Source organism: Dendronephthya gigantea, unplaced genomic scaffold (genome assembly GCF_004324835.1).
Source record: "Dendronephthya gigantea isolate DGI-Jeju-01 unplaced genomic scaffold, DenGig_1.0 000110F, whole genome shotgun sequence".
Classification (NCBI taxonomy): Eukaryota; Metazoa; Cnidaria; class Anthozoa; order Malacalcyonacea; family Nephtheidae; genus Dendronephthya; species Dendronephthya gigantea.
The window spans coordinates 550,709-565,374 of record NW_021163120.1 but is presented as its reverse complement, the minus strand read 5'-3'; the positions used below and the strand labels follow the sequence as shown (position 1 = coordinate 565,374).

Sequence of the window (14,666 nt, the reverse complement as noted above, 5' to 3'; positions counted from 1 at the left end):
TTTCAGCTTGCATGCAAATTAATTCATTTCAGATGTTGTGACCATGGAATAACCAATAAAACTTAACCATTTCAGACCATGTGACTTGAAATGGGTTAATTTGCATACAAGCTGTAAAGGTCTATTGACCTGCGACCGGTTGTTCCAAAGCCGGTTAACTTAACCCTGGGTTAAAGCAAATCTTTACATCAACATTTTAATCGCTTGTTTACAAAGTTGAATAGATTTTTCATAAATATTTTCTGGACTGACAAAAGCCGGAAGCATTTGAACCAAAACAGCTAGTGGACTAAAATTTAACCCAGGGCTAACCAAGGTTTGAAGAACTGGCCCCATGGTTGTCAGTGTATGTAGCTATGTATATTTGTTGTTGTTGTATAGCTATGTATATTTTTATTTCAGATATTCACAGCTAACAATGATCCAGATACGCCTGTTACAAATTTTCCTTCGCCGTTTATTGCTGCTCGACATGTTCGCATTCGCCTGGAAACTTCGAGTCCACTGAGGGTAGAGTTCAACGGCTGTTACGAAGGTAAATATCTATGACTGTGGTTGATAACATGCAGGCCAGATTGACTTTTCACATCGTTCTATTCCTAAACACGAATATTTCTCAAAAACGATTTGTTGTTCTAGCAGTTTATATGCAAAGTAGCTATAATTCTTTTAGAACATTTGCGGTTTCTTAAAGTTCTATTTAACAATTACAAGCCTATATTTTTCTATAAGTTTATAACCATTTTTTGTATAACCAAATTTTGATTCATAGTTTAAATACAACAACAAAAATCTATAATCACCGGCCAGTGCATGGCTATCGCTTCATGCAGAGACAGTCAATTTTGACCAATCAGAAATGCAGGAAAATCAATAGTCGCCTCGACATTTGTCCTAAATTATTATAGTGCCGTGTAGTAGAATAATAATAATGAATTTTGCGGGTAATATCACCAAGCATTTAAATTTATTCCGACCTTCTTATACCCATCTTCCAAAAAAGTTAAGATTCCCTTTCGTTTAGTGTTTGTTATGGCCCGGTTTCAAACGCAGAAACCTCTAGAAGATATAGCTAGAAGATACTGAATTTTTTGATATTGTTGTTCAATGGATTTATTTTAAAACATTTTTTATCCCGAACAAGGCTCACCAAGCATGTATAGAACCTTTAACTCTACCTTTAATCGCAACAAATGAATTACGTACTATTTAAAAAACGAGTAGGATCTACGAGTTTTTTAAATGGCTTAAAAAACGTATCCATCTTATGAGTTCAATGGCGAAGAAATTTTAAAAATAAACCTTGTCAAAGCCGAGAAAATCAAAGTTAAAGTTTATGTAAATGAACATGAATCTATATCACATACAGGGTGTCCCAAAAAAAAGTCCCCGCTATTGAAATGAAGCTTTTGTTGGAATTTGAATGCATGATCAACGCAGTAGTGTGTAAATAGCATATTTATTAGGTTGAGGCATTCAAATAAAGCGTCTTGCTTTCAATTGGGTTTATCATAATATTAAGGCAATCAGATTCGGACAAAGGCTTGATTTCAATAGAGGGGACATTTTTTTGGGACACCCTGTATAAAGACACTGATTAAACATTAATTTCTTTTGAAATTTACTCATGAATTATTAATGAGTTTTTTAAATATATATAAACCCTCTCACAAAAGCTCGTATTGATTATACCTCGATAAAATCGTTTTTTAGATGTCGATATTTGTTCTTCGCTCCCGTGTTTAAATGGCGGAACGTGCGTTGATATATTTGATATTTACAATTCTTTCACTTGCGTCTGTTTGCCTGGATTTACTGGGGTCTATTGTGAGTCAGGTAAGATTTTGGAATGCGTTAAAACAAATCGTTTGTGCTTTTCTATGATGCTATTGCTTCATTCGCATACCGCGGAAATTGGTAAGATTTCTCAATTATATACTTAGCCGGAATAAGCCTTCAAACTTAATAGTAGGAAAAAAGATTTTGTAAATACTCAGCAAAATATGTCTTGCACAAAAGATTTGAAGCTTGCAAAACCAAATCGTCTGAATTAATAACCTTGTGTATACTTAAAGCCTCAAAATGGCTATTTCACAGCTGTCAGATGTGTATGATAAGCTGTCAAAAGATTGCAGAATGCGTACTCAGAAGAAAAATTGAACTTTTTAAAGTTATTCAATAGTTTTCCCTTTGATAGCGGTACAGCAATGCACAATTGTGAACCAGTGATTAGATTTTCGGGTTGAAACGTCATAAACACCAATTTCTGCGGTGTTATTGTAATTGTAATGCATTTACTTATTTCTATAGTAAATTGTATCATATTTTTGCAGTACATTTCACGCAGTTGTGTTTCCCAAGTTGTTTTTATGTATTTTTATATTTTGCAGTTTTTTAGTGTTGCACATTTATATCTTTTTATTGTGTTAAATTGATTCCGAACTGTTGTTATTGTGTCAAAGAACATGCATGTGAGCTATCGTGGAGAGTTTGAGATGTTTAATCATTTTTATTGTTCTCTACTATCTTAGCATGCTTGGAACCGCGGTCTCTCGGCATGGTCAATGGTCATATTAAAGATTATCAAATAACTGCGTCATCAACTGACCGCCTAAGCTCTTACTTAGCAAACCCCTTTGAAGCTCGTATTAATAACACGATATTTTCACGATGTGGTTGCTGGTCACCTCAGAGTAATTCCACTTCTGAATGGCTCCAGGTAAGTTGATATGTGGAAAATTCAGATTTTTCCTAGCTTCGATTGTTCAGTTTTAGTTATTGGTAAGGTTCTCTTCCTTAGGGTAATTGACGTTGCCTGACTTTTTAAGAAGTTGATCAAAGGAGATCTGCAGACGAAAACGAAACATTGTTCACTTGTACAGTTGTAAAATATTTCTCCTTTCTCTTTAGGTTGATTTTTTGAAGCAGATAGCGGTTACCGCCGTTCAAACGCAGGGAAGGAACGACGTAGACGAGTGGGTTACTCAATATCAAGTTTCCTTCAGTCAAGATGGAACAAACTTTGCCCATTTAATGGACGAAAATGGAAATATTCAGGTTTGCATGCTGACCATAATCAATGCATATGACAGAATGTTGACAAAATTTCTGTAGCTCAGATAGAGAGATAACTACATGCAACCCTGTGTAGATAGTTTTACATAGTCATTTTTCCTCGAGATATTTACTTGTACAACGATTCTAACGCCTGTATGTATTCAAAAAGCTCATGACCCACACTCTTTGAATCTTACATAGAAATAGTTTTGTTACTACTATTCAATGAGAAAGTTCTTTCTTATATTCAATGAATAGATTTAAGGTAAAACATTGGTAAAAATCAAGCTATTGTTTGACTAAAAATACCTCCATGGAAAAGTTATGAGAGTATTGAGATCTTCCACTCAACGAGTTTGAGTGTGAGTGAGCTTTTAGAATACAGGCGTAAATATATTTTTAAAAAAGCATATAACCATGCACAAGCCGTGCAAACGTTGCGTGTGATTCGAAATATTTAAACAGAATTCAATAAATGTTTTCAAATTTAGAATTTTATTGGAAACTCGGACAGAACTTCGATTGTAACGAGAACATTGTCTCCCAAAGTAGTGGCACGATTCATTCGTATTCACCCAACGTCGTGGTTTACAGCAATCGCTCTCAGAGCAGAGTTCATTGGTTGCTACACAGGTATGCATGAGGTTTCCAGTGAAATTAGCATTTAGAGCGTAGCGAGCGTCGTTTTCAAAATCGTTTTTGTCTTTTAAAGTGTTTATAGACGCCCTGCCCGCACGATCCGAAGAAAAATATGCTTAATATCGGTTAAATTAGCTTCAACTTCTATTGTAAATTGACGGTATTTGAAACCGTTCTGGAATGAAAACGAATGTGAAAACGCTCGAAAACGTTACCATGTGCACATAACCTTTGTGAGGAAAAAGATTTATAAGTGTTCATCAAAATATGTCTTGCACAGAAAAATTGAAGCTTGTGTATTCTTTAAGCCTAGAATGGCCATTTCACAGCCGTCAGATGGGCTGTCAAAAGATTGCAGAATGCGTATTCGGAAGAAAAATTGAACTTTTCAAAGTTATTCAAAAGTTTTCTCTTTGATAGCGGTGAAGAAATGCACATTATATAATAACTACAATGAAACACGCAATTTGATTGGTTCGTAGGCGTGCAGTATGAGACAATCCTGCACGGAAAGTTTACAATGCCGCTTTGCGCGGGAAATTTGACCATCGTTTCATTGTATAGTTATTTTATAAAGAAAATACTAAATGGTTTTACGTGCAGGATTGCGTTTTCACGCCTTCCGAAAGTCTCGCAATTTCCCGCGTGTGCAGTACTCACGCAATCCTGCACGGAAAACCATTAAGTATTCCTTTAATTGTGAACCAGTGATTTTTGGCTTGACTCTTCATAAACACAAATTTCTGCGTTGTTCTCGTCCATAGAATTAATGTTGCAGAATACGCGTAGTTCAATGACGACAGTAAATCCTATATTAATTTCTAGATATGACGTGCCTATTCCCAAGACCGCTCGGAATGCAAAATGGTCAAATAAAAGATGCTCAATTATCCAGTTCTTCCGTAAAACCGCACTTTTGGGATTCACTACGTTTTACAACTGCCAATAGCAGACTTAATAATAGCCCTGAAACTACTCGTTGGAATTTTTGGCTTCCACTTGAGACGGATACGAATAAATGGTTGCAAGTGGACTTTATTGCAAACGTGACTGTCTCGGCAATACAGACGCAGGGTCGAGATAGAACTTATTATTACACATACTGGGTGAAGTCATATACTGTTAGCTATGGTTACAGTAACTCTGATCTCGAACCGTATAAAGAATTTGGAATCACTAAAGTGAGTATTTTAGCGTCGTATATATAATGTATAAAAAAAACGCAATTTGCTATTCAAACTTTGTGTTTTGAAGTTTACAGTACCATTATGTTATGCCATTGAAGTTTTGCCAAACAGTTTATTATGGTTTGAACAGTTTGGTATGTCATTGAAGTTTTTCCAAACGGTTGTATTAAAGAAAAAAATGAATTTGTAGTTGATTTCTGAATACCCATGGGACATAAAAGTTCTTTTGCGCGTTGACTGAATCTTAAAATCACAGTGTACGAGAATCTATCTTGTAAATAGATTTCTTGCCTGAAATATTTAAGAAACGTATCGTTGAAAACACGGATGAGCAGGCTTTAATAAAATGAGATAATTCTCGATTAATTTTATCACGTTTTCATTTCGGAATCAGGCTCGGAAGGTTAATTACGTTCTTTGGGACACCCCGTATAATAATTATATAGCCTTTTGAAGTTTTGTTTGGTGTTTCTACAAGATTCCCTTTCAATATTTCAACCACAAATTTTTAGTTGTTACCAAGCCAGTTATTCACTAGCAAGTTTCGCATGCCTGAATTTGTTGTATTTTCGTAAGATAGCTAGCTAGAACCTTTTAAGAACGAGAATACATATTGATTGCGAAAACTGGCTTCATAGCCAGTTATGAAGCGGCATCCGTGCGTTAATCCTTTATTAAGCAAAAGACAAGAATATACATTTGAAAATCAAATCTTTACATATATCGTGCACTTCTAAAAAGGTAAAGCGCTTCACCCCTCTCTCTCCGTTTCTTCAACTGATCTGCAAAAATTTACATCTCACAGATTTTTACTGGAAACACTGATAAACAAACCGTTGTAACCAACCAAGTATCGCCGGCGATTTTAACTCGATATATACGAATTTATCCAACGACGTGCACGATGCGGTGTGGCTTGAGAGCTGACTTCATTGGTTGCTACGAAGGTAGGTTGGATTTAATCATCCTTATTTTTGAAACTGATTTGTCAGCTGGAGTGGTAAAGTGGTGAGTAAAGTTATAAATTCCCCATGCAAAATATTAAGAATTTTAGTAAGGATTGTTCTGGTGCCTTTAGAATAGAACATATTTCTGCTGTGGAAATTACCATCCCACTAAGTGACGTGAAGACGTCAAAAATAATCGTTTTTTCATCTTGGTAATTTTTTTTGCCCAAGTTCCAAAATTCCAGCCCCCCATTTTGCAAGCAACAAAATAAATAGCTAGTTAGTTTGACGATGACATGCATTTGAAGTCGAAATATCACGAGATTTTAGTATCGAATCTTGTTGTTTAAAATGCCCACTCACTGACAGTAAAAATGGAACAATTTGTTTTTTGAAAAAAACTTTTACTATACAAAGATCTCATTAATATTATTTATTATCCATTGTTTTTTCAGATATCGATACGTGCGAGTCGTCTCCTTGCCAAAATAATTCCACCTGTCAAGATTCCTTCGACTTCTATAATATTTTCAAATGTATCTGCACTCCAGGTTACACTGGAGAGCAGTGCGAGACAGGTAAGAAAAAAAATACTCGTGTACATTTGCATGGTGACATGACATCAAATAAGTCAACTACCTTGTAGGTACACCACGTAAGTATTTAATACTGCAAAGCTTTCGGCCCGTTAACCCGGGCCTTCACCAGAGCACAGTTAAGCCTGGGTTAAAAGACCGAAAGCTTTGCAGTATTAAATACTTACGTGGTGTACCTACAAGCTAATTGACTTCTTTGATGTCACCATGCAAACGTACGTATAAACATGTAACGTATAGGTAAGAACTTGTTTTGTATTAGGTATCAACTATGCATGAATTAATAAGATACATATGCTTTCACAGCAATTTTTTCTTTCTACAGAAATTGACGAGTGCCTCTATTATCCCTGTCTGCACAACGGAACCTGTCATGATTTTGTAAACTTTTACAATTGCTCCTGCACACGTGACTATAATGGTACTAATTGTGAACACGGTAAGGCTTATTCGATTATCTTTACACGTCTAAGAATAGTTCTATTTTGATCGAAAATCTAGTCTAAAACGTTAAAAATCCGCTTTTGAACAATATGAATGTCAAGTGACAACAGCTTGACCAACTGACTGATAATAGGTTTATTACAAAGAAGGCCCAGATTATAGTTTGATCTGATTAGTTTTTCCCATGTTTTTGTATGCTCAATTTTTCCACATAAATAATGTGCATGGATGAATCTGTTTCCTTCACTTTGTAGAAATCATCCATCCAATTACAAATCTATCTTTGTTGCCTTCGCTGTCTGTTCATAAATTTGGGGAAAGCATTCTCGTCAAATGGGAAATGGATGAAGGTACTCGTGTGTCGGTGATGGTGCACTACAATGGTGTCCCATGTTGCAATGTCACCCAATTGATGCACGTAGGGGACCAGTGTGATTGCCTGGTGTCGGACCCAAACCTCTTCGACCCCGATGGGCTGGTAGACATAGAGATTCATGCCTCAAACCCAGTTTCCAACGAAATTCGCTCCGTCGCGGTGGAAGTACAAAAACTGATCGAAAATCCTACGATATCGATGCTCACGAGTTACTCGGCATTTGGATCTGGGGTCGAAGGTCGTGGTAGCCTACAAAACGTGTTTCCAGCGGAATATCCTGTAAAAATTAGCGCGCAGTATCAATATGGACCGGCTAAAAATACTACTTGGATTTTTGACTGTAGCGTTTCCGGTATAACATTGGAATCGCAGTTGAACGTTGATAAAACGTTTCCAAATGATAAAAGCCAATTGTGTGACGTAAAACTCACATTAAAGAACAGCTTTAGTGAAGTGTCGACAAATAGATCGATAGTCTTGAAAGAAAGTGTCATTCTTAATAGTTTGACCAACGACGGTCCTGTGAAACTAAACAAAACCATGACGTTTACAATTTCGTTGCAAAAACTAGGTTGGGATACTTGTATGTGGGTTGACTTAGGCGACAACAGTTCCCTTCTCGTCTACGGGGACGCCTCTTGTGAAACTAAAATCGATGTCTCTCAAATCAATCCAAATATAGTGGAAGAACCACGATTGAAGTTTTTTCCTAAAAATTCGAACACCCAACAGATTGTCATCACCCATGTTTATCCTCGTTTTGGTTCCTATGACATCAGGTTGAACGCGTCAAATGATGTTTCCATGGCAACAGAGAGTTTAGTCGCAGTCGTACTTGCCTTAGAATGTCGCAACCCTAATGTTACAATATCAGGTATAACCTTATCTACATTTGCGCATCATTTTCATTTACGTGTATAAAGTTGAAAGCTGAAAATGTTCTGTTACTTTTTTCTTGCAGGATTACTCCCAAACAACTCCAATTTACTGGACGCTGTCCAGGTCTATCGATCGTCCATAGTCATGCTTTCAACCGAAAAACAAATAGACTGTGAAATCACTCAGGACACCAAAGTAATTTGGACAGTTCGCAAATTCGACGACAACGTCAAAGCTTTAAGCACTATTCCCGGGCTATCCCTTTCCAATTTGCGGAAATCAGTTTTTCAGGCGGATATCGCTGCTGCCGATTTGTTGCTGCCTTCGCGTAATTTCCCATATGGTTTCTATGAGATCAGCGTCCGGTTGGAGATGGAAGGTCTGCCTGACGTGTTCGGAAGCAGTTCGTTTTATATTGAAGTTGTTCAGACACCTTGGCTTGAGGCTAGCGTGACAAGCGGTTCGTTCTATACCGTCCCTTATGGATTCATGGTTAGTACTTCTTAATGAACAGTCGATTACTAGAAAAATACTCCTTTGCTTACAAAATTTGTAGCAATAATATTTATATGATAGTTTCAACTCTCCAACTATAGCGCTATTGTGTACCAATTGTGCGCCAACTAGTGTATATTGTACGCTAATAATACATTTTTATATTCTTTTGTTAATTTTGTGTTGAATCTCTTCTATGTTTTTCAATGCCAGGGTTCTCTCAATGCCTCGTCTTCGGTAGATCCAGATTTTCTCGGAACAGATGGAATGAATTTCTCGTGGTACTGCAGAGATGTTGACGACAACGAATTTCTTCTTCCTGAACTGGATAAAGAACCTTTGATTGCGATTCCTGAAATTGACGAGGATGCAGAAGCTGGAGACGAAGTTCATACCAATGTAATTTGCCTGTGCAAGAGAAAACCTGAGTATTAGTTTGACTCGAAAGGGGCTACATTTAAATTGTTTCAGACCTCTTTACAAGGAGGAATTTCGTTTTGAACTAATCAGCAAGTTTGTTTACATTTTCCAGGCTGTCCAGAATGTCTAATTTCTGAGTACTTCATGTAAAATGGTGAATAATATACCTTTTTACCAAAAAAAATCAATACTCGTGATTCTGAATGAAATATACTAATTGGAGTAAAACGAAATTCGTCCTTGTTGACCTCTTTAAATTCAGACCTTGTACACTAATTAACTGATAACCTTTTTTATCCTTTGTAATTTTCAACAATTTTATTTTTAGCTTGGTGGGTGCTTTGGAACAGGTCGGGGTCAATTGAACACAACTGGAATCTTTGTGGAATTGGATACTAGGGCGATGATAGAAGATAAAACGTAAGTTTTCGATATTAAATTTGTCTCAAATACACAGCCGGATAGGCATAGCAGCTAAGATAGCAATGATAGAGAAAGAGTTTGTTTCTTATTATTGTTTTTCTTTTCTTATCTAACTGCTGTATAATCCTGTTTTTCTTTGATATATTCCGCGAAAAAAAATCAAATGATATTCAACGAGACTTTGACAAGTAATTGTATTTGTAATCATTACAAGCGTTATAATTTTTTTCAGGACAGAACTAGAAATTAATTACCGTTACTGAGGCTGGCTGCACATTCAAATCAGACTGTTGTCCTGTGCAACATATACATATCCCTTTTGTCCGATCCGAATATAAAAATTTTTTCTGCTGCACTCGAAAGCTCCAAAAGGCCTGCGTGTTCGATCTAATTTAAGATAACTTCCAATAAGTAAACATTCTACATATAATTTCCTATAAATATTTTCTATAAATGTATCTTTGTTCATTGTTAATGTAGATATACGATTTCTCTCGTAATTTCGACCGACCATCCAGAATTTGGTCCTCGACAAGACATCAAAAACATTTTCTTTTATGTGGCTAAAGGTCTTCCTCCAGGCATAAAAACAAGGTAATTCCAGTAAAGTAATGAAAGTTTACTCTTGATTAGCCTAGTTTTGAGTAAATCTGTTTTCAAACTCTCTTTACAGCTGTAAAATGAACTGTAAGTCCAAAATCAACACTGACGAGAAAATTATCCTCGAGTCATTTTGTGATGCTCGTTGTTACGGCGAATTGACGTTCCTTTGGTCGCTTTACCTGTACGATGACGTGAACACACCGGAGCCTTATAACTTAACGGAACTTATTGAAATCCCGAGGGAAGAGTTCAGTAACATGACATCCAACCCCGTTGATGAGCTTGATCTTGCTATCAAGCCGAATTCTCTGAAGGAAAACAAGAAATACATCGCAGCATTCCGGGCAATACGACCTAGTGGTGTTGTTGGCGAGCTGAGATACACTTTGCTCATGAATTCGCCTCCGGAAAGAGGTAAGTTCAATTTGATTGGCGATCATTCTAGGATCACTTGCTCGCTATGTTTATTTACAATTAGGAAGTGAAAAAATCATTATGTAAACAACAATTTATGTGTAGGTTCCCTGTAGCTGAAATGTTGTATTTAGCTTTGAGAGTTCAAAGAAATTTACATTTTACCATTTTAAAACTTGAAGTTAATAAGTTCACGGCAAACAGGTATATAATCCATCGCAATCTTGCTACTACTCTGGTTTAATTCATGACCCAATTTGGTCGTGAATGTAATCTTTGTGTGGTGATTAGTTTGATTAATTAAACCAGAGTAGTAATGTGGTGTCCGTTTTATTCAACAAGCGAACTAAATGTTTTCAACCTTAATACAAAGGCACTGTTTACAACTACATGTTCAGTGCACAATATTCAAGTTGACTCATCCAAGATAGATCTAAGGGTGGTATTTAATTTTGACTTATGCACTGTTTAAGCTAAACGGGCTTGATATAACCGGCGACAGATTGTTATTCTAACTTCTTTTCTTATAGGAAACTGTTCGATATTCCCTTATTCTGGTATTGCGTTGGAAACGAATTTCACGATCACTTGTCAGGATTGGATAGACCCAGACCCTCCTCTGCTCATTCAATTCGCGTACATTAACAACGGAGCAAGGGTGATATTCGCCTACGAAACAGTCGCTTCTGGCAAGGCAGCAACCGTTGTTGATCGACTACCAGTCGGTGACGTAACGAACGAATTCAACCTCAACATAAGTGTGCTAGTTCTAGATGTCATCGGAAGCAAGTCGGAGTATATTCTTACGGTCCAGGTATATCATTGTCTTTATTGAAGGTTTGAAGAACACTATTTGAAGAAATAGTCCTTATCACTCCCCGACCCTTCTTCGATAAGGGTGGCCTCTATAATAGCCAATGCATGTGGATATTATGAATTAGATTAGATAGACTGTGTGCCTATGACCGAGAGGTAAAGGGTTCTCTTAAAATTTTTGGCTTTTTTCGAATGCTTGAGTTTTGTTCACGGTGTAATAAGATATATATAGAGTTTGGTATATTATCTCTGTCACCGAATTAAGTTTACGGCTTTCTATACGATGGTTTTCTTTCGAGTATATTCGAGTATTTCGAGTATTATCGAGTTAAACGTTTCAGGATTTCCACAAGTGTGTTTTTTAACTAACGAGATCGGATATATATGTTCATGTTACAAGGTTCAATGAACAAGAATTGATTAAGTAAACTAACCGTATTATCGGCATTGTTTATTTCTTCACGTCAGGTTCGTCCTCCGCCTGAGATGGCGGATATGGCGGAGTTGGATAAGTTGATGTCGGCATATTACAACAGCCTCGAACAGCTTCTTGACGCAGGATTGAATCAACAAGCAATGAGTTTCAGTGCTTCCTTGGGAATTTTACTGAATTTAGATGGCAACGGTACAGCAGCTGATTCGCAACAACAGGGAAAGATTTCTACCGAGGTAAATATTAATACTGACTCAAAGCTTATGTATACTTAACGGACGGCAAATCCCACTGAGGGGCGTTACTATGCGGAAACTGAAGGGGTCACCCCCCCCTCTTCTAGTTAAATTATGCGCCCCTGTTAAAATTATATTCTTCTTTAAAAAACCGTTTATGTAGCTTCATATACGTCTATGCAAGGCGTCTGTAGGTGCTCATGAAATGGTCTTGAAATTTGGCTTCATTTACACTGGCGGCCTCCCCCCCTGCATGCCCTTAGGTTTCTGCTGACCCTCCACTCGTAACCAAAATCTTTTCTACGGCTTTGATCAACTGGAAATAAATTTGAAACTTGTAAAAATCTTTTGTATTTATGATATATGGTCGTACTAGGAAATAAGAAAACGTTTATTCCTTGTTTCAGATGCGTTTGAAAATCCTGGAACAGCTGGTTGGCGCAAACATCACGGCTGAGGATATTTTATCATTAATGCAACAAAGTATGCTTCTCAATTTGATAACAGAGAAAAAGGACGACTTGCTGCCCGAAGCTTTAGTAAGTAATCTGCTCTTCTTTTTCTCATTGGTTTTCCCACAGGCGTCCATGTAAACAATATACATGATACATAAAGTGACATACATTAAACATTTCTGCTTTCCGATTAATCGTAATACTGATGAAAAAACATAATCTTGTCTTTGCACTGAGACTAATTTACATTTGTTTCAATCACTGCGCGTTTTATCAAAAATTTCGGACCAAACTCACCGTACCCATTTTGTCAATAATGACGACCATAGACGTCAATCGAACAGGGGCCCCGAGGATCCCTAATTGCGGAGGGGGGGGAGCAAATATTCATATATTACCGTTGGGTATTATTAGTTTCTTTTAAAATTGATCGTTATTACGGGATGCTAACATGAATATATGAATATTTCCTCCCTCTCATCACTTAACGATTTTTCACGCCCACCGCAATCGAACGTTAATTGTGGGGCGGGCAAATATGAAATATATTCTGTTATGCCAGGCTGATTTTATTGAAAGTGAAATTGTTTTGAAAAGAAATTAGCCACGTAAAGCAGAAATTTTAATATGGTCCCCCTCAATTAACGGTCGATTTACGCCAATGATGACGACGATGTCAAGTATGTAGTTCTCAAATACAGGTCTTTCAAAATTGCTCCAAATCTCTATCTTCAAGGACTCTTCCATTACGCTCTGCAGCTCACTTACACAAAGTTTAAAGGAACTATCGAATGGCGGTGCAGGATTCAAAGATACTAAAAATGCTGCCAGTACAATTGTCGGAACGTTAGGTCAAGTTATTTCAAAATCGTCCGAAAACGCAAAAAAATCTATCTTCTGGCGATCTAAAACAATCGGTAAGTGACTCAATTCAGGCAGTCTGGTGCGTAATTGCATAATTTTGTGTTAATGCATTATTCTGATACATTCATGTTTACAAATATACCACTTTGAAGCAACTTTTTTGCAAATTTAAAATTTTAAAGGTCAAAGTAAAGTCGTTCAAAGATTCACCTGTTTCAAGATCGCTCATTTAAAAAAACATTCCAAAATTATTCAAACCTCTAATTTGTAATTCAGTATTTAAGACCTTTAACCGCTTGTCGACTTTACTATATGAAGGAATTGGTTTTAAGATTTATAAAAAATCGTATTCTGTTTGTGTCCTTATCTTGAAGTTCGCTCTTCAACATCCTTTTCTCCTGGAAAGCAATTCGATATATAGAAAAAAGTTGACAGTTTATTTTTGACAGTTCGTCACATTTCCCCTTTTTTCTGCTCTACTTTTCAGTCAGGGCAGGTGAAAAGTTCAATGGCGCTTCTCAACACAGTTCAAGATGTTCTCCTTGGCAAGCTTGTGACCAGCGAAGGTCCCTTGACGTTGGAAACACCATCGTTGTCCATTCAAGTTGAGAAAATAAAGATTAAAAGTATTGGTGGACACAAAAGCACTTTGGGAAAATGCGGCTTCACACCTCCTTCGCCACAAGGCCTTGGTTTTGAGGAAGGTAATTCAAAGGTCGAAAGACAGCCAGGAAAATTTTTTGTCGATCAGAAAATGGAGGACCGAAAGCTCTGAATATAACAAATGCACGTTGTGTTTTTTGCAAATCTCATATTTGTTTACTGCCTAAAATATATTCAAGGATATTCTGCTCAAAAAAAGTAAAAGTACGAAGCTTGGTTGCGAAATGTGAAAGAATAAGGGAAATATTGTGTGGCAAAGCTTGCACGTTTTGTATACGTTTTTATAACCCGTGGAAATTTTTACCACGTTTCTTAGACATGACTTGGGTATAGTGTAATTGACCATTATCTCGCCACAAAGAAATAGCCGAAAATAAGGTGTAGCGCGTGATGAAGGTTGAAAGGAAACCAAATGCTGTGCTTTAATCATTCAAATGGTTCCATTTAGTTACTCGGGATCCAAACAACACAATTCTTCAAATGCAACCTCTTTCGATCAAGGTAAGAACAGATTGCGGTTATATTTGCTTTCACAAAAGCAGCTGTTTCGAACGGAATCCGTAAATCATGCATGCAAAAATACATGTGGCAACTAGGCATTCTTGATTCCTGTCTTGAAGTCTGAGTTTCTGACTCATCCAATGCTAGAAAACTCGTAGTGCACTGATCTTCGTTAATTTTCATTTCTAGATGGGTGTGTTGAAAGACAATTTATTCAC

General features: G+C 36.9%; 1 protein-coding gene across 1 annotated transcript; it reads left to right on the top strand.

Annotated features, from left to right (window-relative positions):
* The first annotated feature begins 407 nt into the window (after positions 1 to 407).
* On the top strand, positions 408 to 13,968 carry LOC114535123. The gene is made up of 20 exons (XM_028556500.1): positions 408 to 535; positions 1,714 to 1,836; positions 2,532 to 2,719; positions 2,911 to 3,057; positions 3,549 to 3,690; positions 4,522 to 4,877; positions 5,689 to 5,830; positions 6,286 to 6,408; positions 6,752 to 6,865; positions 7,125 to 8,120; positions 8,208 to 8,617; positions 8,834 to 9,019; positions 9,369 to 9,460; positions 9,944 to 10,057; positions 10,137 to 10,480; positions 11,011 to 11,294; positions 11,765 to 11,965; positions 12,373 to 12,504; positions 13,157 to 13,337; positions 13,772 to 13,968. The coding sequence occupies exons 3-20, from the start codon at positions 2,558 to 2,560 to the stop codon at positions 13,891 to 13,893; spliced, it is 4,248 nt and encodes a 1,415-aa protein (XP_028412301.1). The 5' UTR covers positions 408 to 535; positions 1,714 to 1,836; positions 2,532 to 2,557; the 3' UTR covers positions 13,894 to 13,968.
* The last annotated feature ends 698 nt before the right edge of the window (positions 13,969 to 14,666 follow it).